General features: G+C 43.1%; 1 protein-coding gene across 6 annotated transcripts in view; it reads right to left on the bottom strand.

The window, feature by feature from the left end:
* ERBB4 (erb-b2 receptor tyrosine kinase 4) overlaps positions 1 to 24,847 on the bottom strand; it is an 832,220-nt gene that overhangs the window by 210,058 nt on the left and 597,315 nt on the right. For all 6 annotated transcript variants that reach the window (XM_079976052.1, XM_079976051.1, XM_079976053.1 and 3 more), the window contains 4 exons: positions 18,984 to 19,102; positions 12,305 to 12,446; positions 8,996 to 9,109; positions 3,743 to 3,869 (listed from right to left, as the gene is read on the bottom strand). In XM_079976052.1, coding sequence (XP_079832178.1) covers positions 3,743 to 3,869; positions 8,996 to 9,109; positions 12,305 to 12,446; positions 18,984 to 19,102 — 502 coding nt within the window. The remainder of the gene's footprint in view (positions 1 to 3,742; positions 3,870 to 8,995; positions 9,110 to 12,304; positions 12,447 to 18,983; positions 19,103 to 24,847) is intronic.

Below are 24,847 nucleotides of genomic sequence, written 5' to 3'. Positions count from 1 at the left end.
ACAATTAACTCTTGTGGTTTAGGCCTCCCTCACCCCCCACCATGGCTTACAATCTGTTTCATGCAACCAGGATTTATCCAGGATTATCGTTTTTAATTACACTTTCTGCTCAGTGTGAAGCTCCCAAGAAAGGACTGCCAGCGGAAAGGCGGGGGTCTGCTTCAAGGCAAGGCATGAAAAGTTCAAACCTGTGTGCACATCTTTAGTAAAGGCACAGCATGACAGAGTGACTCAAATCGTGTTTTGCTGTGATGTCTGAACTCACAAATCCTGCAAACCAGACTTGGAAACCACAGTTTGAAGTGGGATTACAAGAAATGGCTTCTGCTAAGGACAGCTTGATGTGATTTCTTAATTTACACACTGTATTTATCATTGTTACTTTGCCACAGGAGAATAGTGTACCATAAGCAGAATGGTGTGGCTGGTGAGCAGATGGAAAATGAAAGTAGCTTTAAGCTAAGGGTGCCTGTCAAATTCACTTCAGCTGAATACCTGCAGAACTTTCAGAGTTCCAGATTACCTGGTCTTGTTCTGAAAGTGGAACTGATGCACTAGGAAACATACGGTATACTGTTCCATTCAGAGCACCATACACAGGTGGTATATTTCTTTCCTTCCTTTTCACTCCTTTACATTAACAGTGTGTAGGTTCTCCACCTAGATATAGTGCCTCAACAAGAAAACATTGATTTGCCTTTAGGTACAGTTGATTCATTTTTTTTTTTCTAATGAGGTACTCCCAGAATACAGCATAAAGCACAGCACAAAAGAATATTGATGCATTTATGCATGCAAGCGCACCAAGGTTGATTTTTATTCTGCCCTTTCAATATGCCCATTTGCATTGGCAACAGAAAGGGAGAACAAAAGAACCTGGATGTTGTGGTAAACTGTGCAACTCCCAGTTCCAGAATTTTAGACTTTTCCCAGTTAAAAAGAACACAAGGAGTGCAGCATGGAGCAGAGTGAACCCACAGAACAATAAAGTAATGGTAAATCTGCTCATCCTTAACCTAAACCAAAGTTTGTCAGTATGTTTTGAAGTTCAAACAATAGGTGGGGTTCGAGACTATGGTTAGCACTGCAAACCAACAAATGACAAAAACTTGAGTGACAACCTATAGCAGCACCAGTGAAGTTTACATAGCTTACAATAATGTCAGCAAAAACTGCAGTGATCAGATATATTACTGTATTAAATAACAGCCCCAGGATTAGCCTGAACCAAGTTGGCAGAAGCACTGGATTTGCACAGATCTGACCTTGCCACTGCCTCACTCCTCTCCCCCTCTGTCCCAGCATGCAGCAGTGACCCAGCTTGCGGGACCTTTTACAACTTCTAATTTATCTGCTTTACAAACGTTGTGTGGAACCAGCCAAGAACCCAAATGAGTACCCTGAGCATGTTTATGGAACCGACCAAGAATGATCATCCCTGCTCCAAATCTAATAATCCCGAGACCTGACAGTAGCTGATGGAGCACCTTGAAATTAGTGGCATGAAAGGGGCTTTGAAGCATGATATATGCTAACTTTGTCCATGTATATATACTTTTGATACTGAAGATAGAAATTTGTACATTGGGGTTAAAGGCATGTTCTGCTATCCTGAGGGAAACTCCCTGCCTAATGAATGAACTAGTAGATTATGGTTGTGACCAGTGCTATTTTTCTAGAAAAAGAGGTGCCGGAACTCACTATGAACACCTCCCTTGTTCTCTTAGAATGGCAATGGCGCCCACCTGAGAGGGGCCAGAACTGAGTTCCAGCAAGTTCTGGCTGAAAAAAAAGCCTTGGTGGTGACTCTTCTTACAAAGAAGTGCAGGAAAATAAATTTGTGGTACAGTACATCACATTATCCTGCATTATAGTGATGTGAAAGGCCTCTCTTTGAGAGCAGGGGGAGCCACTTCCAATTAGCATAAACAATTTGGGTTAGATGGGCAAATAATTTAACTTGGCATAAAGCAGCCTCCTAATGTTTCAAGGCTGCCTTCCATTTAATAAGTTTAAATATATATTGATTTTTTTTAACATTAGCTATTAAGTGAGTCCCTAATATTATATAGTAGAAAGTTCCCTATTATTTAAATGTTGAATAACAGAGTTAATCCTGAATGCAAGAATATGTTCAAATACTCTAAATTAACATTATGAACAGCTAATATATATTCCAGGTTACCATTTTACACTGTCAACTTTTTATAATGTACAGTTCAGTTATACTTTCCTTATAACTTCAAGATTGTCCATAAACTTCATAACAATAATATTTTAAATACCAAATTTAAATAATTTTAATCCCCTCTAAAACATATGATTTAAAATATTGCTTTAATGTGATGCTGGCAGTATATTAGGAGTGATGCTCTTTCAGGAGCTGGAGGGCACGTGACATTTTGGACACAATAAGAAGGGCTGCAGGTAGGAGATCTGTATGCCTGACAACAGTGTGACACTTATTTTGTTGAAATGGCTCCACTATGTTTTCCACCCATTTGCCTTAAAATTCATCTCGGTTAATTCCTAAAATTAATTTCAGATTAGGACATGTACAATTGGATGCTGTTTGCAGTTTGCACCCACCCCACATTCTCTACCTACATGTTACCAATGCACAGTAGTGCATATCCACACTGATTAAATCAGCACAAAAAGGCATCATTATGTGATCACATGGTTAAAATAGGATTCCTTTTGCACAGTGATGTAATCAATGCACATGGGGCCCTGATGCACATTGATAAACTATAAGATGGGGGAGGGCAAAAACTGAACACTGAAGCAAACTTCACATGCCCAGTGGTCTGAAAAAAAAAAAAAAAGGAAATCAAATCAACATTAAAAATGACACATTGTTAGTGCAATGCCACTTTGGAAACAAGATTAGGTAATCTGGAACCTCAAAATCTGGAAAGTAATTTGGATGGGGAAATATTCAGATGCATCCCTAGATGACAGGCCAGAACAAAGGAACAGAGGGCTCCTCCAGACATGCCCTTGCAGACCCGACCTCGACCACTGAATCAGAGTTTTCAATCGAGTTTTCTCCAATTTATTGCTAATGTACAGGTTTTCCAAGGGAAAGCAGAGAGGCAATGGCACAACTGCTTGAACTTGTGCTTTCTAAGTACAGAATAAGTGCAAGTCTGGATGAGTCCAGAGAGATAAACACAGGTGGAACTTGCATTGATGTTCCAAATGTTTATTTTGGTCATAATGCAGCATGCAAGAAAGGCAAGAACTGAAAAAAGGCAATAAGCTATTGTAAGTCCTTGCATGCCCTCTATAAGCCCCTTTATCTTCCCTGAGACTGGTCAATAAGTTTTCCACCACAGCATTCATTCATTCATTCATTCATTCATTCATTCATTCATTCATTCAACATGGGCTTACACTGTGCCTCAGCAGTCTTGGTCAGGTTTATCAAATTCTACAGACAGAAAGGCAAAGGCCATGCTAGCAATGAGCAGAACTTGGATTTCAACCCCACTATCTAGAAGTCAAAAGGCCCCTTTAGACATTACTATTATGTCATAGGAGCCCATCCTCTATACCACCAGAAAATCTGGGCCAAGCTGGAAAGAGCACAATACACAGTTCCATCTTATACAATTCTCAGAAGAAGCAATGCTGGCCTGATAGTCCATCCCAACATTTAGGGACCAAAAAAATGAAAATGAACAAACCAGGTGGGTCTGTTACTAAGATGCAGCATGTTATAATTATTTGCACTCACCCATGAATCCCAGTGACAAGGAAGATAAGGTTCCCATTGATCTTGGTACAGTTGACAAATTTGTCAATGTTGCTGGAGTCTACCGTTTGGGCATACATCAAACTTCCTGTACCTATACCATCACATGCTGTAAAAATAAACAACTTTGTAAAAAATATGCATTCATATATTTGGATCTCTTGTAAATCACCGAGTGCATTACGCCATTGTGCTTGCGCTGGCTTAAAATCAATGAGGCAGCGGGGAAGGGTAATTAATCCTGTTTTCCAGGAATTGGGCTGAGAGCAAGAAGCGTCTGTCCATCTCAGACCGAGGAGCAAAGCTCAGTCATAGAATGCTGACACTCTGTGAAGCTACAGGTTCAAGTGGAAAGAAACCCCTCCCATAGATCTATGGACAGCAGATTATATATGAGACGTAGTTAAAGATAATATTGTAGAGGAGCTGAAAGGCCATGTGGAAGCAGACTGGGAAATCCCTCATGCAAGGACAAAGGGCAGGGAGACAGATAGTCTGCAGGCGGTGAGAAAGGAAAAAAAGATAGGAAAGGGATTTGTGTTCTGAGAAGCCAAGGAGATAGTGATGACTAAATTTCATATGCTGATGAAATCACAGGCATCTAAAGTCATCTATTTCCCCAGATTGTGACCAGCATCTCCCTTCCTTGTGGTTGCATTTTAATTTCAGATGTTTCAGAAATTTCCATTTGAGTCCTACCTATTTCACTCTTGAAGCTCATGAAGGCATAAGGCCACAGGGTGCTAGAATACTTAGGGTAGCCTAACAAGCCATTATTATTTTTAAACTGCCTAAGTGTCTGTGCTCTGTACATATGGAGTGTGTGTTTCAAGGAATTGTGTTTTTTTTTTTATGGCAGCAGTGCTAGGAGTCTGATCTGATGTTCAAATGCAGTGATACCAACCATGCGGGAGAAAGCAGAAAGCCTGGCAGGTGAGCACTACCAGAACCATGTGCTACCTCTAAAAAGGAAGGAACTCAAGCCTAGGCAATGGGACCTGGTTAATATTAATTTGTCCTACTTCCTAGCATGGTTTACTACTTACTTTTCTCTTTCTGTTTCTCTGTTTTACAAAGGCTAAGACGAACCAAAGAACTGTCCCTTGCCTCAAATATTTCTTTATAAAATTGTTCCGGAAAGATGCCTCTTACCTAGAATAAAACTACAATGGTTCATCGTGACAAGCCCAGCAGCAGCCATGTGATCAGCGAAGATGCTCAAATCCATTTTGTTACATTAGAGATCTAAATATGTATGTCTGTATAGAAAAGTGTTAGGTCACAAAAGTTAAAAATTATTTTAAAGCCACTTGGGTTGGTTGTAGCCGATGCCTGTGCATGCATAACCTAGGTCTATGCACATTTGTCTGTGTTCACATGAGCTTAACCAGATGTCGCAGGCAGATGTGACACACCTACCCTCTTCACATATCATGTGGTGAGCATGGTTACGCACACACAGTCTACCAACAAGGTGCCCTTCAGATGTTATGGACTAAAGGTCCCATCACTTCTGCTTGTTGGTCTCCTTCTCCTCTGCTGTGCAGTTCCCCCCAAGCCCCCTAAGTCTGCTCTGGGTTTCCCCACAACTCTCCAAAACAGGTTTAGTTTGTGAAGAGTTTCCCACAGGAGGAGGAGAGGAGGAAAGTCCCACTGTGCAAGCAGACCTCATTCCACATGCAACAGCTTTGTGGAATCCTGTCACGCTCAGAGCAGACCCTGAATGGGCTTCTGTTACCTGTCCATTGGTTTCAATGGGTCTATCTCGAGTATGCCATAGTTAGACATCACCCGTTGTAGTTCTGTAGACAAGCTAGATGCTGGGAAGGCAAAGTGCCAAGGTACAGTTGCTGTCACTAGAGTCTACATGTTTAAAGATACATTATGAATCTTGCACTCTTCAACTTTCTCCTCTGTATTCCTTCTCCTGCTGCATGAAAAAGGAATTATCTGCCCCTGGAAACCTGAGTCTCAGAACACCTTCCTGTTTCACAGTACCTGGATCAGAAAAGCCAGACATGACACCACTAATAAATGGGACCAAGTTCTCCTTCGGGTGCATCTGGGCTGGGCTGCTTGTATCTGCAAGTAGGGCTCATATAATTCCTCCATACCAAGATATTCCGATAGAAAACTACACACCAAGGAGAGGAATCTTAGCAAAAGGGAGAGGACAGGTGTAGATCGCATACTTAGCATGCAAAAAATACCAGGCTTTCAGGCACCAGCGTTGGATAAGACCTCTCCTGAGCTGAGTAGGCCATACTGGGCCATACAAACCACTGATGTGAATCCGTATAAAACAGCTTCTTATGTTCATATATAGCATTCCCCTCAATACTGTAGTTCTTTTTGTATAGCCATGGCAGTTTAATGGGGAACATTCCTTTATGCAAGATCCCACCTGCAGTCTCTAAGTACTTTAGCCCAGATATAGCTCTGCCACCTGGGTGAGAACTGGGTCAAAGAAGTATGGCTATAAAAGGTTTTTAAGGTCCTCAAGCTAAATATTAGAAATGATCTATACCAGTAAGCATTATGATACATTTCAGAGCATGCTGATACCAAAAGTCCCTTTAAAAAACAAAAACAAAAAACGAATCTGAAGCTCCTATTAAAAGCCTGCACATTTCTTTAACCTCCACAATTGGGTTTTCCTCTGCGGTATTTTACCATGGAAGACATAAAACTAGACTAAAATAGGCATATTCCTTCCATGAGAGCTAACACATCTTAATGTTGTGTGGATGTCTAAAAAGAAATGATTTTATTACATGGATATGGGTATATAGCCTGTCTTCTTTTTAAAGCTTGGAGTAGATAACATTTGTTATCTCCTTCAGTTCCATATCTCAGTTCAGGAAGTAGGTAAATGAAGATGGATTAACACTGTTCAATAAATCCCCAACGGTTAGGGTTTGAAACAAGCACGCTGAATCAATGACACTTTACATATATGGGAACTGTATTGCATACATGGAAAACACAAAGTTTACCTCAATGGCAGGGGCATAAAATCCCAGGAAGCTAACACAATTTCAACAGGGAATTTACTAGTTCTGTAGGAAGCCACTCTGGCACCTGTGACTTTCAGACCTTCAAAATTATGTACAGGTGTTGTTATGAGTTGCATTGGGGAGCCTCAGGCGTCCTAGACTTGAGGGCCAAACAGATCTGCTGCCAAATTCCTATGAAGTTTCTGAGTGGGGAGCAATTTAAAGCACAGCTTGGGAGAAGGCTGAGATGAACAATCTTCATCAGCAAGCAACCTCCCTTCACCCTTAAAGCCTAGTTTTAAAAATATTTTTCCCCCACAGTTGTGCTCCAAAATTGGAAGTAATCCCTGCTGGGGTGAAAATGGCTAAAAATAGCAATTTCTGGTGGGAGGCTACAGATGGAGGGAGGATTCAATTCACTCACCTGTGCTGCATTTTACATGCCCTCCACACCACCGTTTTGTTGCGAACAAGAAAAACCTGGGTTGCTATTATGTCCAGTTGTATTCTGACACCCGTACTCTAAAGATAGAAGAGCTCTCTGGTTATATCCTTCTGCGTGGGCAGGGTTGTATCCTCCAGCGCTGGGGTGGCTAACTGTAATGTAAAGGTAAAGGGACCCCTGACCGCTAAGTCCAGTTGTGGACAACTCTGGGGTTGCGGCACTCATCTCACTTTACTGGCCGAGGGAGCCGGCATTTGTCCGCAAACAGCTTCTTGGTCATGTGGCCAGCATGACAAAGCTGCTTCTGGAGAAACCAGAGCAGTGCACGGAAACGCCGTTTACCTTCCCGCCGGAGCGGTACCTATTTATCTACTTGCACTTTGACGTGCTTTCAAACTGCTAGGTTGGCAGGAGCTGGGACTGAACAACAGGAGCTTCGAACAACAGGAGCTTCACAGGGATTCGAACTGCCAACCTTCTGATCGGCAAGTCCTAGGCTCAGTGGTTTAGACCACAGCACCACCCGCGTCCCTAACTGTAGCCTTACATATTTTGTTGGGCTCCCACCAGTCCCAGCCCAGCCAATGGTCAGTGATGATTGAAGCTGTTTTGACAACCTTATTTATTTACTTATTAAATTTGTATACTGCCCGAGATCTCAGGGTGGTTCACAACATTAGAGGGACACAGATTCGCCAACCCTGTTCTAGCCTATTGATCTTCAAGAGGTGGCTGGATGCACCGGAGTGGTGGGAGGCACTGCATGGGAACCCCCAAGGAAGAAGGCTCAGAGCCAGGGGATTGGACAATGTGAGGTCAGAGGGAGAAGAGGGAGCAGACTGAGAGGAAGCTGTGTCAGAAGCAGAAGAGGTAACAGGGTTCAGTGAGCAGGATCAGGCTAGGGCAGAGAGCAGCCCAGAATCAGAGTCTGGAGAGGAGGGGAGCCAAGAGGCAGAGATGAGTCAGGCTGATGAGGAAGCCAGGATTTCTCGCCCTCCTGCGATGGGCAGGTCCTGTCTCCCACAACATGAAGAGGAATGAAGAGGGAGGAGCAAAGAGAGACCAGACAAGCAGCCTCAGGATGCTGAGAAAAGACATGGGGGAGGAGACACCTTAGAGAGTGGTGGGGAGGCCTTCAACTCTCACATCTGCCTCATTGCAACCAGACCTACTGGGAAGAGCTGCTGTGATCACTTGGCCTGAGCTTTTTAGTTAACTTCACTGACACATTGTGAATTATTGCTGACTTGCTCCCAACTCCCACCTTGACACTTATGGACCAACTGTGGCACTATTCCCCCCCCCCCCCATTTTTTTTCCTGAGAAAGGAGGCCTCCTCCCCCACTCAACTCAAATACTGGACATGCAATGCTGCTGCGCTGCTTCATGTCTTCATTGCAGGGACAAGGGGAGGAGGCACAGTGGAGCAATGTACACACAACAGAGAAAAGGTTCACAATGCAGTTGCCACCTTTGGGCTAAGGTCAAGCTTTGCACCCTTCCTAGCTCAGAAGTGGGTCCCATGTTTCAGGCTGGGAATCCAAGTGGGTTTCAGCTCTTGAAGAACACTACTCTAGTGGGCTAAATGAAGAAACACCTTATGACAGGATCTCCATACCTGCCACCAGACTGTCCACAGAGATCAGTATCCCAGTTCCAAGGAGAGCAATCATAGCCTGCCCCATACTGCATCCAGGTTTCACTAGTTTCATGCCATTTCCAAATTAGTTCCTTGCTTTATGTCATGGCAATGCACAGCACACAAGGTCGGAAGTATAATGAAGAGCAGCCTACCTTTAGGGCAAATGTCAGTGCATGGTTTACATGTCTTAATGCCGTTTTCTTCAACTTCCATCTTGGGGCTGGGACAGGCACGCACACAAGAGCTGATATCAACCACAAAGTTATCTAGAAGGAGGTAAAAAAAGAGGAAAGTGTATTATTGAAAAGAAAACCATCTACAAGCTTCACACAATGGATACTCTGAACGTCCCTTTTTAAAACAGAGAGGTGTTGGGGGAAATGGGATGTGGGTCCCTCTTTTCTGCTACTGCATTCAAGATTCATTTTTATGTATTTGTCTCAGAACTGCATTTTATCTTTTGAAGTTTTCTCTAAGCTCGCATTCTCCTGTATCCCTGTTGCTTTATGTTGTTGCTAATTTCAACATTCTTTAAAAGTTTCATTTCCCTTGAGTTGCTGACGCTGTAACTCCATCTTAATGAGGTTTGTATTCTGGAAAATGTTTGAAATGTTATTTTAGCATCAAAGGATACACGGTCACAGCCAAGCTGGTATACCAACCACTGGATAAAATAAAAGATGCTTTGAATTACCTCAGTCTTATGCTCATACAGACAAAAAAGAAAGAAAGAAAAGAAGGTATCTGGATATTCAATTTTGTAGATAATGGCAATTAAATTTCAAAACAACGACCAAATGGGAATGTATATTTTTAGGCATACTAAATGTGGGATTCATTTCCACAAATAGTTAGCAAAATGCTGCTCTAGTATAAAAAATAATAATAAACTTATGTATATCTTTTTTTAAGGTAAAGGTAAAGGGACCCCTGACCATTAGGTCCAGTCGTGACCGACTCTAGGGTTGTGGCGCTCATCTCGCTTTATTGGCCGAGGGAGCCGGCGTACAGCTTCCGGGTCATGTGGCCAGCATGACTAAACCGCTTCTGGCAAACCAGAGCAGCGCACAGAAACGCCGTTTACCTTCCCGCCGGAGTGGTACCTATTTATCTACTTGCACTTTGACGTGCTTTTGAACTGCTAGGTTGGCAGGAGCAGGGATCAAGTAACAGGAGCTCATTCTGTCGTGGGGATTCGAACCGCCAACCTTCTGATCAGCAAGTCCTAGGCTCTGTGGTTTAACCCACAGCACCACCCGCGTCCCATACCTTTTTTTACTTAACCACAAATCATTACAATTAACTGTGTCAGAAGTCAAAGTTTCCCCTGATTCTAGCTGGTGCCGACAAAGCACACCAGGTTCTGGGATCCATGGTAATATGAAGATATTGTACAGCAAGCCAGATCATTGGTTTGTCTAATCTAGTACTCTCTGCTCTGACTGGCAGTGCCTCTTCAAGCTTTTTAGGCAGGGATTTTTTCCAACCTTACAATGAAATACCCCTTTTACTGGAAATGACAGGGATTGAACCTGATGTATGCAAAACATATGTCTAAAGCTGCTTCACATAGCTAGGATAGCACCTTGAACTTCTTGCACCATTAATAATTATGTAGAAGAGGGGATTTCAGCAGGTGCTCCTTGCCATGCAAATGTGGCCTAGTGTTGAGAGTGTCAGCCTAGGACTGGAAAGATTTGGCTTCAAATGGGTAAGGAAGCTCTCGGAGTGGCCTTGGCCAGCCACTATCTCCCAAGCTAACTTGCCTCACAGGGCTGTTATGAATAAAAAAAATATGAGGGACAGAATAATGGGCACTGCCTTTCGCTCAGTGTTCAAAACTCCCATTGTTCTAGGTGCATTTTGCGACAGGGAATTTCATTACTGTGAGCAGTTTCTCAGCTCTGGGCGCTGTACTGCGCCGAAGATTTCAGATTAAAACTGCAGAGTGGAAGGAAAGGAGAACCTTTTTCTGCCTCCCCACTTCCAGCTACTATCTGAAGACTGGAGAGGAGACCTTCTCAAGAATATTAGGGGGTGGGCAGGGAAGGACTAAACCACGTGAAAAATGAACATAATAAGTTAGCTGTAGCTCCTTCATTTTCAGCTTCGTATTCTTGTTATAAAAAACCGAGCCTAGACATCCCATTGTTGCGCCCATAACCTAGGTTTAAGGTGCCATTTAGCTCCTAGCTTTCATATCTCAGTTTCTAACACTGCTTTCACTTCTTGGATATTATTACAGTACATGCACCATACTTTTCTGCTTGTAGCATGCTCAGAGCTACTTATATCAGAAAAAATGCAACACAACAATGAAATTGGGAAAGATTGTCAAGAAAGAACAATTTCATACATAATATGCACATCATTCAGTGACTACACTGACAGCTGCTGTGAAAAAACTGGGTTGTTTGTTTTGCAATGTCCATTTCTACACATCTATTCCATCACTTAAGTCAATAGACAATTATACCAGCCCATCCTTAAGAAACTCCCTTACACAGATCCCCCCTCAATTTCTTTAATTGATGTTTAAAAGATTGTACCCTTAAACCCCCAAATATTCAAATATCAAGTATATGTGACCCCCTAAAATGTTATTGGGGACGCGGGTAGTGCTGTGGGTTAAACCACAGAGCCTAGAACATATAAAGGGTGGTTTGCATGTTTTCATTTTACATCCCCTTGCGCGGGCCTACGCAGCAACAGAACATGCTAAATGCTCTGGCAATGTGATAATGCTTGCCATCTTCACTGGCAGTGGGTGGCTGGCCTCAGGGGGTCAGAAGAAATAATCATTAGGATCTATCGGAAAGACATTATTTTAGCCACTTACTCTGCACTACTCCCACTGGGAACAGTCCATATAAATAGTTTTAGTAATCCAGTTTAACAGTCTGTACCTGAAAGGCATTTATGGTGGAGTACTTTATATTTTCAACTGACTGAAACCTCCTCGGTAGCCATTGTAATGTTGGGAGTTGGGAGCAATATTTTAATGTGCCTTGATAGCAACGAGCCTGTTCTGACTCACATTACCAAACCACACACTTGAATTTCAAGAAAAGGTCAAACATAAAAAAATTTCCACTTATGTTTGAGGGGAAATGAAAATGAGACTTTGTTTAAAGAAAGGAAATGTTAGAATCTGCTCCATATTTGACATCTGCTGCTGGATGGAAGCTGAGATTTTGACCACACAAACCAAAACATTTATCATGGATTTTTGGCTCTAAGTTATAGGGTGTTATTAAAATGTCAGCATTCAACAATGCCATTCTTAGAGTAAGTTATAACTTCCAATATATCGCTGTTGAAGAAAATAGGGTGCTTTCTCATCATTAACTTCACCGTACATTTGGCATGCTTTGCAATTATTTTTTAAAAAGACTTCTGCAGTGACACTTTGAAACAGTTGCCCTTCATGGAAGAAAGGCAACCCTCCTCCTGTAACTTACGTGGGCACTTTTTGACACAAAAAGCACCATAGGTGTATTTGCCGTCTCGGTTGTTTTCCATCTGGAAGGTGGCAGGATTGTAAACTGAAGTCTGAGGACACTGCGTGACACAAGCCCCACTGTCATTAAAATTCATACAAGCCTGCAAGACAGGAAAGAACAGTTTGAATCAGAGCTTTTATACAGCAGCTTAAATGAACCAATAGTAGCTGTACCCTCTGGAACCAAAAGGCAGTTACTTTACCCTAATGCAAATACAGACAATAAGAATACAGATATAAAATCCTTTGACTCAATACACAACAGTGCTCTCCTGCTAAAGCAGACTCAGGGGATCGGGGTGCCAAGCCATTCACAGTAGGAATGCATGGCCTGCCATGAACTGAAAGCAAGAAGCACTTTCTCCCTGCTGTCAACTGTCAATCCTTAAAGATCCCTAAAGCTCAACAACTCTGGTCTCCCCCACCAAAAAAAGCTCAGCAACTTTGGTCAATCCAATGGGTATAGTGGGAGTAGATCACAGTCTCTTGGAAGTTGGACATCTCTGGGCTACACCAATTGAAATATTATAATATAATATAATATAATATAATATAATATAATATAATATAATATATCATACACACCCCACATCAAGGTAGATTTCTGCATGGTTTAGGTATAAAATATTAAAATATGAACTAAAACAATCCCATTAGAACAACAAAACAATTTAAAACAGGAGAGTCGGATTGAGAGATCAAGTGGATGCCTATGTAAGGAAGTGTTTCTGTTTATTGTCAGACATGCCATTGTTTAAAGCATTAGAAGCCTTCATCAGGAAACAGGGTGCCAGCTAGGACTACAGCAAAGTTAGGAAGAGTGACACAGATTTCCCTGAATCAACTTAAGGAGCTGGTTCTGTTTAAGTGGACACCATATTGAATGTTTTGGTGAGGTAGACGCAAGGCTTTTATAATGGAACCCCTTTTAATTTAACAAGAGCAATGTGTTGAATTACTGCCGAGTTATTAAAGGCACAAAGTACAGTCAGAGACCTGTTTAGATCCACTTTAATTTTGACTCTCATTATTCTCTAACTACCTCTAAATCCTTGTGAGTACATTTACTGAAACATTAATGCTGCAGAGATAGGCACTGCTTTGCTTCCAAGAATGCTCACACAAATGAATACATGCCAGCACTTGCGAGAACAATGGATGATTGCCTTATCTAGCAATTTTCACAGCAAGATACTATAGGTTCGAGGAAGCAGGCATTATAGGTCAGACCATCTCTTAATGCAGCATATGCTGAAATTGCTTTAATTAATACATAACATAACTCATTTAATTCTTTCCCTCAATCTAGTGCCTTTATTCATTTTCTGCCCTGGCACCTTATCATCATAATGAATTGCTTAGTAACTATATCATAATGATGTAGAATGCTAATGATGTATAGCCCAAAGCTATGATAACCTTTCATTAAGGATCTACTAAAATCATTCTGAAGAGTTCAGCAAATTTTAAATTTGTGGCTTTAAGTATTGTTTACAAGTACTGGTAGTATATTTTAGAGCATTCCATGCTTTTGAGCTGGAGCAGAAAGGCATGTGGGCCTGGCTTCCTGTAGCATAGAAGGAGGTATAGTTTTTTCGGCTTTACTAATACAGCAACTTCCCATTTACATGTGCTCTGTTTGCACGTGTCACAAGCAGTGTCAGGAACCTGGAAATGCAGAGCGCCCTGGAGAAGACCCTCTCCAGAGCCCAAAGAGGATGCCCTCTTCAGGGCAAGGTCCCCTTGTGAGCCAGAGGCCTTCCTGCCTAACAGCTGACGTGCAAGGCGGCAGCAGCCGCTTCCCCACACGTCAGCTGTGCAAGCCTTGATGCCCCCCTGCTTATGTGAGCCAGAGGGGCAGTGGGTCTCAGCTCAGCTGATGTGTGGGGAAGAAGCTTCCCGTGCATCAGCTGTTCAGGCCCTGCTGCCCCTCCAGGGTGCTCCCAACATACACGATTTCAGTTACACATGAGGGAGCCCGGAATGTAACCCCCATGTAAACTGGGAGTTGCCTGTACAGTCGTACCTTGGTTCTTGAACTCCTTGGTACTCATACGTTTTGGCTCCCGAGTGCCGAAAACAGGGAAGTAAGTGTTCCGAATTTTGGAACGTTCAGAAGCCGAACATTCTATGTGGCTTCCACTTCATTTTTTTTTTTAAATAATATTTATTACTTGTAAACCTTACAAAAGAAAGAAGAAAAAGAAAAGAAAGAAAAGAAAAAGCAAAAGAAAGAAAAAACAATACATTACAATATACACAATGCAACATGAACACATTAAACTAAACAAAACAGAACAAAAACAGTTTAAAAACATATATCATACCATTTCAATGTCTTATCCTTCATTCCCTTGTTTCCTCGACCTCCTCTCACCTCCCTTTTTGTATTCCAATTCTATTAATTATTTCAGCAATTCCTTTCCATCTTTCTCTATTTTCTGTCTTATAATTATCTTGACTTATTTTAACCTTATTTTCCATTAATACTATAATACTTATTTATGGTTAACTCCTTATAACATTTCTACTAAAGCCATATAATTTCATTCCAACATTTTTCTAACACTCATTAATTTTACAATATTTCTATAAATAAACTTTAAACTTTTTCCAATCTTCTTCCACCGTCTCTTCTCCCTGGTCTCGGATTCTGCCAGTCATTTCCGTCAATTCCATATAGTCCATCAACCTGGTGATCTTCTGTCCGAGGCTCTTAACTCTTTTCCAAGTCCCTTCTGCATGTCTTCTTCATATTTATACATGCACTTTACTTTGTCTTCTGCTGATCTTGTTCTTAATTTCCTTCCTTTGATGCTGAAGAGTAGCTCTCGGGGAAGCTCCGACTTAGAAATGTTTTTATTCCATCTCGACAGGTCAGCCAAATCTCCGTAGTTAAAACTAAAATCCAAAAGATATTTCAGGACGTGTTTCAAAATTCCTCCAAATCTGAAGGTCCCCACAACTCCAATCTCCTCCTGACCCAGGTCCAGGTCCCAAAGGTCAGTAAATCCCTGCATGAGGGGATCTATCCAACTTTCCTTCTCCAGTCCAAGCAGGGCTCCAATCCTCAAAATCTGACTTTCTCTGAATTCACTCATAGAAGGCAACAACTTATAATCATCAAATTGCCTCTGTAAAACTGGGGCTCTCTCCCTCTCCACTTGTATTACTTTAGGTTCAGCAACAACAACTTTCTCCCTCGCATTCTCCACAGTTTGCCATATCAAAATAGATTCCTGTGTCAATTCCTGAATAGTTTCTGTATAAATATTCACTTTTTGTCCAAAATTAGTCACTTTTTGACCCAAATTGTCAATTTTAATAGTCATCACGTCCATCTTCTTGAGGAGCTGTTCCAATGAATCACCTATCTTACAAAATGCAGTCACTAAGGCTTCTTCTGTCGACATTCTTAAACAATCCAAGGTCAATCCCTGGTTCTCACATTTTTTTATTCTGCAGCTGGAAATCCCCCCAGATCAACTCCTATAACAGCCTCAAAGGCTCCCTCTAGAGGGAAACAATTTCTATTTGTATCAATCCTTTTAGGCACAGTTCAAGCAATAAAATTTGTTTCAATTTTCAGTTACTTTTACTCCTTTTTAAACGCAGAACGAGACAATGGAAACAATGTATTTCTCTTATTTAACTAGCTGTCAACAACAATGAACTTTCCCAAAACGTCGGTCTTGCTAGCAGCCCGTTTCCAGGTTCAGAGCGGTGGTAATTTGACTTTCTTCCCTCTCTCCTGCAGGCTTACACGATCCAAAATTTCCCCCCTCTTCTCCTGCTTCCAAGGGGGGTTAATGATTTTAGCCGATGGAAGTTTAATCCTTTACAGAGGACTTTCCAAGACTTTAGCTTACAAGCTCTCTGCTTCAATCTATTTACAAAAGGGGAAGGCGGACTTCCTATTTAGAGCCTCCCCGTTTCAGTGCCAAATTAAGACGTTTAAGAATCCAATTTTCCATTCTACTCATGGGTAGTTGTTTAGAATCAAATTGTCCACAGGAAAAAGTCAGTGCTCTCCGGCAACAGCAATGCGGCTTCACTCTGTGAAAAAAGCAATCAATTCGAAGCACCGCGCCGCTCACCCCACGTCGCTCCGGATCCCCGAAACCGGGTCTCCCCGCGAGTTGGGGAGGCGCAAAAGGTGCCAGCCGAATCCCACGTTCACAGGCTTCTCCCCCTGTGATTTTAGTGGGTCTCCGCCTTCGCCGTGGCGGCCAGACCCTAATTTCCACGGAGCGAATTCCTCCCGATCAGAGGAATTCCGCCATTGCCGGAGGCGCCAACCCGGAAGTCCCTATGTGGCTTCCACTTCAGTGCAGGAGGCTCCTGCAGCCAATCAGAAGCTGTGCCTTGGTTTCCAAACAGTTTTGGGAGTCAAACGGAGTTTGAGAACTAAGGTATGACTGTATTGTCTCTTCCAGGGCTCAGTAGAGGTAGAGGTAAGTATACTCCAGGAGCTTAGGTGATGGTGAGGAGCATACATAAGGTGGCACTGTCTAACCTTTCCCCCTGAAATGTTTTTCAGATGCACATCTAAGGTACTATTTTCCATGTGCGTTTCTGTGGAACATCCATACATTTGTAACTTAACAACAACAACAACCCTGTATTGGAATATTACAGAAAAGCTTTGTTATGGCAAGGATTTTAGGTGGTCTGCAACAATGCTTCTTGCATGACTATGCATTCCTGTGGGCTAGGGCTGCTAGGCCTTTAAGCAGGCCTTTAATTCTGCTACTTTTGTACAGTATTAGTTTCTCACTAGTTGGTTGTATGCTGAGATGGCACAGTTGTGGGAATTTGTATCTTTAAGACAAAGCTTCAGCTGGCATTTAGAGTAGGGCGTAAAGGCTATTCTTAGGAGTTATATATTTTGCTGCCTGCAAAATACCAACTAGCCTTTTACTTTGGTAGGAAACTGATGTGTCACCCAAACATCATGCATAGCTTGTATAACCCCCAACAGTATATAAGTTTCAGAAGACTGCTGCTGGTCAGATCCTCAGAACTGCAGAGCTTCAAAGCTTGGGAATCTCCACACAGCCTGATCTGCAAAGTTGCCAGCTGCATCTCCATCTTCAATAGCCATGTCTGCTGCTGACAGAGTGCCCAGCAGCTAGAGGGATATCGGCAATGCTTTGTGGCTTTCTTTGGGCTGGCTAATAAAATCTTTAGCCTCCATCCCATTTGTGTGCTTGTTGTGTTTTGAATCCAAAAAGAGCACCTGCTCCTTGACAAACCCATAGGAAATCATAACATGAATCTCTCACCATCTCATCTAGCTCGGACCCCTGATCTTAACAACAAAGGACATGCAGATATGGGGAGCTGGACCTTCCTCCTTCCCTTTCCTGGGATTCATCACCCCAGGCGCTTGTTCCTGAGTCCCAGCTCAGCTCACTTCCATTCGGGTAACTGACTGCAAACTGACTGCAGAGGGGAAATGCAGAGGAAGGGCAGGTTTGCTTCCCTCGCTTATACACCCACTTTGATCTTATACACAAGAACAAGCACACACACACCCCTTTCACACACTAGTGGGGTTCCTATGATCATGCCTAATTTGGCCTCCAGCATAAAAGAAATCAGGCAAATAAAAAAAACTTTTAGGGACATGAGGGGGAGAAAAAATACCCCTTGGTAGCTAAACTAACGGACTACATACTGTTTCCCCAACTTTTGTAATTCCTGATTTCAAAGCCAGTTTTCTTTGGAAGAATGGGTATTGTTAGCTCACCCGTTCTTTTGATATAAAGGTGTACGGAGGACAGGAGCAAAGGAACACCTGCAAACGACAACCTTTAATTAAGGGTGTTAATTCCCTGCCATGTTCTTGTTCTGCTTTGAGTACCATTTTGGTGACATCAAGTTAGAGCTGAAACAATTTCCCAGTTCATGCAGAGAAATTCAAAATCCAGCTCTTCTAGATTAAAATGGAAATACAATATTTGAGTCCGATTCTTCACATTAATTTTAGCTCTGAAATGCTCCATTGCATTTCCCACCTGGGAGGCTCCTAATCCTAACTTGACATGTACATACATTGTTTGTGATAAGTTCCAAACAGGTTTAGGCATCACATTTATTAGCAAAACTTAGTCATGGCCACCTGGTTGTTTAAGCTGTATATACCTGACTGAGGCTGCCATCAGAAGCTCACTTAGGAGGAAACATTGTCCACAGAAATAAATTAGGCTTCCTTCACTTCCTTCACTTTTAGGCAACAGCTCTTATATTCTGTTTTTAGCAAATATGATGGATGGTGGATTTTTGGTCTGTCTTTTGTTTAAAGTCAAACTTCTGATATAAATTGCCCACATCCTATAAATGTTAATTTTTAGGAAAGTAAAATGTATTTTCACTTAAGATAAAAATCATACCAATTAGCATATAAATGGTTTCAAATCTCTATTTGCAAATCTCATAAATGTTTCAATGGGTGAAATAAGCTGATAAGTAACGGAAATGTAATGGGAAAATATGAATGCTAAAACGGTGAGTGAATATCTTCCACTGTACATGCAGTATAATTAAAGACACACACACATTTCCTTGGCAAGAAAGCCCAAGAATGAGCAAAGCTGCTGACAGGAAGACAGAAAGGAGCGAAGGGTGAGACCTACAAAACAATCGGTGTCTTTTGGTCCAGAACAGCCTCCTGCGCATTCACGGTGGCAGCATTCGCTGACGGAGCGCCCGTAACACCTGCCATCACATTGCTCAGCACATACCATCTTCGTCACTGGAAAGGGCAGAGAAATCATAAACGCTATCAGCACAGAACACAAGCTCAGCCTGGACAACTGAGAAACTGTAAGAGAAAAGGGAAATTAAGGTAGGGGTCCCCAACACAAATAAATTACACCTTTGTCCGTTATTCTGTGACATGTTAACATGACCAAAACATACTTCTTTTCAGTTTAAGTTACAGATAGGTAGCCGTGTTGGTCTGCCATAGTCAAAACAAAATAAAAAAATTCCTTCCAGTAGCACCTTAAAGACCAACTAAGTTAGTTCTTGGTATGAGCTGTGCACAGCTATCTGCCAATCACCCAATCCCACCACCCTTCTGAGTAATACCCCTCCCCACCTCTCACTATATAGAAGGGTCTGATGACTTCTGTTTCAGTGTATCTGAAGAAGTGTGCATGCACACGAAAGCTCATACCAAGAACTAACTTAGTTGGTCTTTAAGGTGCTACTGGAAGGAATTTTTTTATTTTCTTTTCAGTTTAGTTAGGTGCTAAGCATTTGTACGGTACTCTCAATGCTTAAGTGTCTGTGGCGCTTTTTGCATGGAGGAAGATTAGGAGAAAACTATAACTTGGCCACACCTTTGTGACTCCTCGGCCACCAAGCAGTCCCATCAGGTAGGTCCAGTGCTCACCAGCTGCCAGCTGCCCTAACCAAATTACTTATCACACTGTTTAATAGAGCACAAGCTATTGCAGTACAAAAAGCTGAGGTATGTTTTTTTTAAAGGATCCTTACACCACATTAAATTTCAGATGTGAGTTTTATTTCATATGCATAGTACCTTGCTGTAACAGAATGATGCTTTTGCCTAGCATGTTAGTATTTTCACAACTAAACACACACTTCAGAATTTACTTGTCTCTACCCGAATATCATTTGATTAAAGAAAAGTGCAGATCCTTAGGGGAAAATATGTGAGGACCTTGATTGCCCTGGGATTTTTTCTTCTAAGCTTAGTAAGTTTGAGAAAATCCTGACTTCTTCTTATCACAATATAGAGATGAGGAAGGCTGATTCCAGGTTCAAAAAGAAGCCCATCCTTATATGATAAGCTTATCACAGGCAAGCTTATCATATATCTACCCATCTCTGTTGATGGATGCTGTTTGCCCTGCTCATGATAGCCAAGGCATGATGCCAGTTTCGGGTGACCAGTTTCAAATCATTATGGGAGGGGGGAAAGGGTCTGTTTAAAGGCAATAGGGAAACGACTGCTATTACTGCGATCCTGGAGTGTTCATGTAAGGTTAGTTCTATATTTAAAAATGTAGGAAGACACACAAACCCAAGCTCATCTCTCTGAAGTGCTCAAATTATGGTGCCACCTATCTTTTCTTTTGTTTGTTTTTTATAATTTTATTTCTAGTTTTCATTTATATACATTTCAATAGTTTAACAATTGTTTTAACATTTCAAACCTTGACTTCCTTCCTTCTCTTTCTGCGGTTCCTTAAATTTATTTTATCATTTCTTGCATATTCTAAATTACCTTAGCTAATTCTTTTATTCATCTATTTTGATTATATATTCTTCTGAAACTGCAGGTTATTACAGTAATCCTGCCAATGTCTTTATCTGTTTACAATTTGTTTGTAGATATTCAATAAACCATTTCCATTTTTTATAATATATTTGCTATCTTGATTTCTCATTCTTCCAGTAAGTTTCGCTATTTCTGCATAATCCATAAGTTTTTGTGTCCATTCATCTCTCGTCGGGACTTCTTCTTCTTTCCATTTTTGGGCAAGTAACATTCCTACAGCTGTAATTCTACAAGGAAGGCTCAAGCAGTATGTGGACCGAGAACTCCCAGAAGTGCAAGCTGGATTTAGAAGAGGCAGAGGAACCAGAGACCAAATTGCAAACATGCGCTGGATTATGGAGAAAGCTAGAGAGTTCCAGAAAGACATTTACTTCTGCTTCATTGACTATGCAAAAGCCTTTGACTGTGTCGACCATGGCAAACTATGGCAAGTTCTTAAAGAAATGGGAGTGCCTGATCACCTCATCTGTCTCCTGAGAAATCTCTATGTGGGACAAGAAGCTACAGTTAGAACTGGATATGGAACAACTGACTGGTTCAAAATTGGGAAAGGAGTACGACAAGGCTGCATTTTGTCTCCCTGCTTATTTAACTTATATGCAGAATTCATCATGCGAAAGGCTGGACTGGATGAATCCCTAGCCGGAATTAAGATTGCCGGAAGAAATATCAACAACCTCAGATATGCAGATGACACAACCTTGATGGCAGAAAGTGAGGAGGAATTAAAGAACCTTTTATTGAGGGTGAAAGAGGAGAGTGCAAAATATGGTCTGAAGCTCAACATCAAAAAAACGAAGATCATGGCTACTGGTCCCATCACCTCCTGGCAAATAGAAGGGGAAGAAATGGAGGCAGTGAGAGATTTTACTTTCTTGGGCTCCATGATCACTGCAGATGGTGACAGCAGCCACGAAATTAAAAGACGCCTGCTTCTTGGGAGAAGGGCAATGACAGGCCTAGACAGCATCTTGAGAAGTAGAGACATCACCTTGCCAACAAAGGTCCGTATAGTTAAAGCTATGGTTTTCCCAGTAGTGATGTATGGAAGTGAGAGCTGGACCATAAAGAAGGCTGATCGCCGAAGAATTGATGCTTTTGAATTATGGTGCTGGAGGAGACTCTTGAGAGTCCCATGGACTGCAAGAAGATCAAACCTCTCCATTCTGAAGGAAATCAGCCCTGAGTGCTCACTGGAAGGACAGATTGTGAAGCTGAGGCTCCAGTACTTTGGCCACCTCATGAGAAGAGAAGACTCCCTGGAGAAGACCCTGATGTTGGGAAAGATGGAGGGCACAAGGAGAAGGGGGCGACAGAGGACGAGATGGTTGGATAGTGTTTTCGAGGTTACCAGCATGAGTCTGACCAAGCTGCGGGGGGCAGTGGAGGACAGGAGTGCCTGGCGTTCTCTGGTCCATGGGGTCACGAAGAGTCGGACACGACTAAACGACTAAACAACAACAACAACAAATACCTACCCCTTTGGGTAGTTCTATACCTATAATTCCCAAAAGAAAAGCTTCTGAGGTTTTTTTTATCTTAAACCATAACATGCTGTGAATTTTATATCTGTCTATCTTAGCTTAGAGCTTTCCAAACTTTTCATGTTAGCAACACACTTTTTAGACATGCATCATTTCACGACACAGCAATTCATTTTTACTAGCAAATCAGAGGTGAAACAAACCCCTTTCCAGCTCCGGGAGGAGCACGGGGAGCATTTGTGTGACACACCTACACACTGCTGCTGACACCAATGTGTCGTGACACACAGTTTGCAAAGTTTTGCCTTAGTTACTTCCTTCTTTATTGAAGGAAACCTACTTGGATATTTCCAGCTCTCTACATGCCTGACTGAGGAGAGCAGTCTGTTCACAAGATGAGAGATGCTGGCAAGGTTCATTGGGTCAGGAAGGGATACTCCTGTCAGGGAACTGCCATCGGAAGGACAGGTGGTGAGAAGGCTTCAGCAGAATAGGAGAGCCTCTTCTTCAGGAGAAGAGGGAACCAGTAGGGGGAGTGCGGGAGCTCCAAAGGAAAGGGAGTCGGAGGGGAGGCTCTGGGATACTTCCAGTGAGAACAGCGAGGAGGTATCAGAACAGCCCATAAGGACTCCCACCCCCCGCCGGAAGCTGTCACGCAGGGAATCCAGGAGGCGCATGTCTGTGAAACAGCTCTTATGTTGGAAACGTTTCCGCAAACGCCCACTGTCAGATTCTACCAGCGACTGAGGGAGCCATGCTCAAGGGCTCTTCTCAAGGGCAGGGTTTCACTACACAGAGTGAGCTCTGAGGGATCCAGCTTTAACGCACAAGCTGCTCATTATCCCACCACAGCAATCTGACAGTCCCTGAAAGCAGCTTGTGCAAAGAGAGGCATCATGAGCAACCCAGCCGGAGGCGGAGATGGGGGAGCAGCTGCAGCCGGTCCTAGCCTGGAAGAAAGGTACAGGATGTTGGAGGTACAGTTAGCTCTGCAAACGGCGAGGCTGGAGGAGAGGAGGGCTCATGATGCAGAAAAGGGGAAAGCCGCCCAGCTCTCGAGGAAAGTGCCAGGACTGGTGCAGAAGTTTGGGGGTGATCCCAGGAATTATCAAGCCTTCAGGACAGAGATGCAATATGCCCTCAATCTGCAGTTTGATGATTTTCCTGATGAGGATTCGAGGGTTGGTTTTGTGATTGGGCATCTCGAAGGCACAGCCCGGGATTGGGTGAGGCCACTAATGGCAGCCAATAATGAAGCCCTAAGGGACACAAGGAAGTTTTTTCGCGCCATGGATCTGATGTTTTCCAGCGAGATTGAGCAGGGAGTGGCGCGCAGGCAGTTAATGGCGTGTAAACAAGGGAACCGATCTGTCCGTGAGTACTGGACTGAGTTCACCATGTTGATCCATAAATTAGGATGGGATTTGTCAGCGGAACCGATACAAATGCTGTTCGAAGAAGGACTATCTTCGGCAGTGAAAGACGAACTTTCCCGGGGGCCCAGGGCGGAGTCTATGGACCTTCTGACTAAATCAGCGCTGGCCATAGGGTCACGCCAGGAGGCCAGAGCCTTGGAGAAGCGGGAAGGGAAAGGGGAGCGTTGGAGGGATTTCCGCATTCCAGAGATGCCAGAGCAGCCTTCTCTGCCAGCAGAGCCGATGGAAATCGGAACAGCGCGGGCGCGCGCAATTTCAAACCCCAGTGAAGGGCGGAAGAAGGAGGGGAAAGGCGCCAAGAAATGTTTTCTCTGCCAACAGCCAGGTCATTTTGCCAGAGTTTGTCCGCAAAGAAAGGAATGGGAAGGAATGGCGGGAGCTGTTGGGGAGGAGGGAGAAGGAGCTAAGGAGCAAGTAAAAGCCAACGCCTGGCTGCCACCGACGGGGCACAGCAGCCAGGCCAAGGAACAGTAAATGTGCCCACGCCAGAACCCCCAAGACCAGCTCTTGTAATAGAGGTATTGCTGGAGCTGGCAAACGGACACCCACTAAAAGTGAAGGCGCTATTAGACTCAGGCAGCTCCTGCAACTTTATGAGTAAGGAGTTTGCAGCCGCCCATCAGATACAAACCATTCCTTTAAAAAATCCCCTGCAGGTGACCACGATTGATGGGAGGGCGCTGTTGGGGGGAGAAGTAGACCAGCAGACGGTCCCCATGACAATGAGGGTGGCAAGACACACGGAACGGATAGCGTTTAATATAGCCACGTTGGGAGGAGCGCCCATCATTTTGGGGATGAGCTGGCTAGCGCTGCATGATCCGCTTGTGGGATGGCATCAGAGAGTGGTTTCCTTTGGGTCAGCACATTGTATGGGACACTGCACAGAAAAAGGGGGCCAAGCAGGCACTCAGGCCACGTTAGCAAAGATAGAAGCAATGGAACAAGGTAGGGTACCACGACAATATGCAGATTTTGCCGACGTCTTCAGCGAAAGGGAAGCAGATAAACTACCCCCGCACAGAGCCTTTGACTGCCAAATCAACTTACTTCCAGGAGCGCAATTGCCAGTGGGCAAGGTGTATGCAATGTCTGACAGAGAGATGCAGGAGCTAAGGGAGTTTATTGACAAAAACCTCAAGCGTGGGTTCATCAGGGAGTCACGAGCGGTGGGGGGTAGCCCAGTGTTCTTTGTAGACAAAAAAAACTCGGACAAACCGAGATTAATTGTGGATTTCAGGGCCCTAAACGCAGTGTCCGAACCCGTG

Source organism: Podarcis cretensis (genome assembly GCF_951804945.1).
Source record: "Podarcis cretensis genome assembly, chromosome: 1".
Taxonomy (NCBI): domain Eukaryota; kingdom Metazoa; phylum Chordata; class Lepidosauria; order Squamata; family Lacertidae; genus Podarcis; species Podarcis cretensis.
Note: the sequence above shows the minus strand (reverse complement) of the source record. Positions and strands in the feature narration are given on the sequence as shown.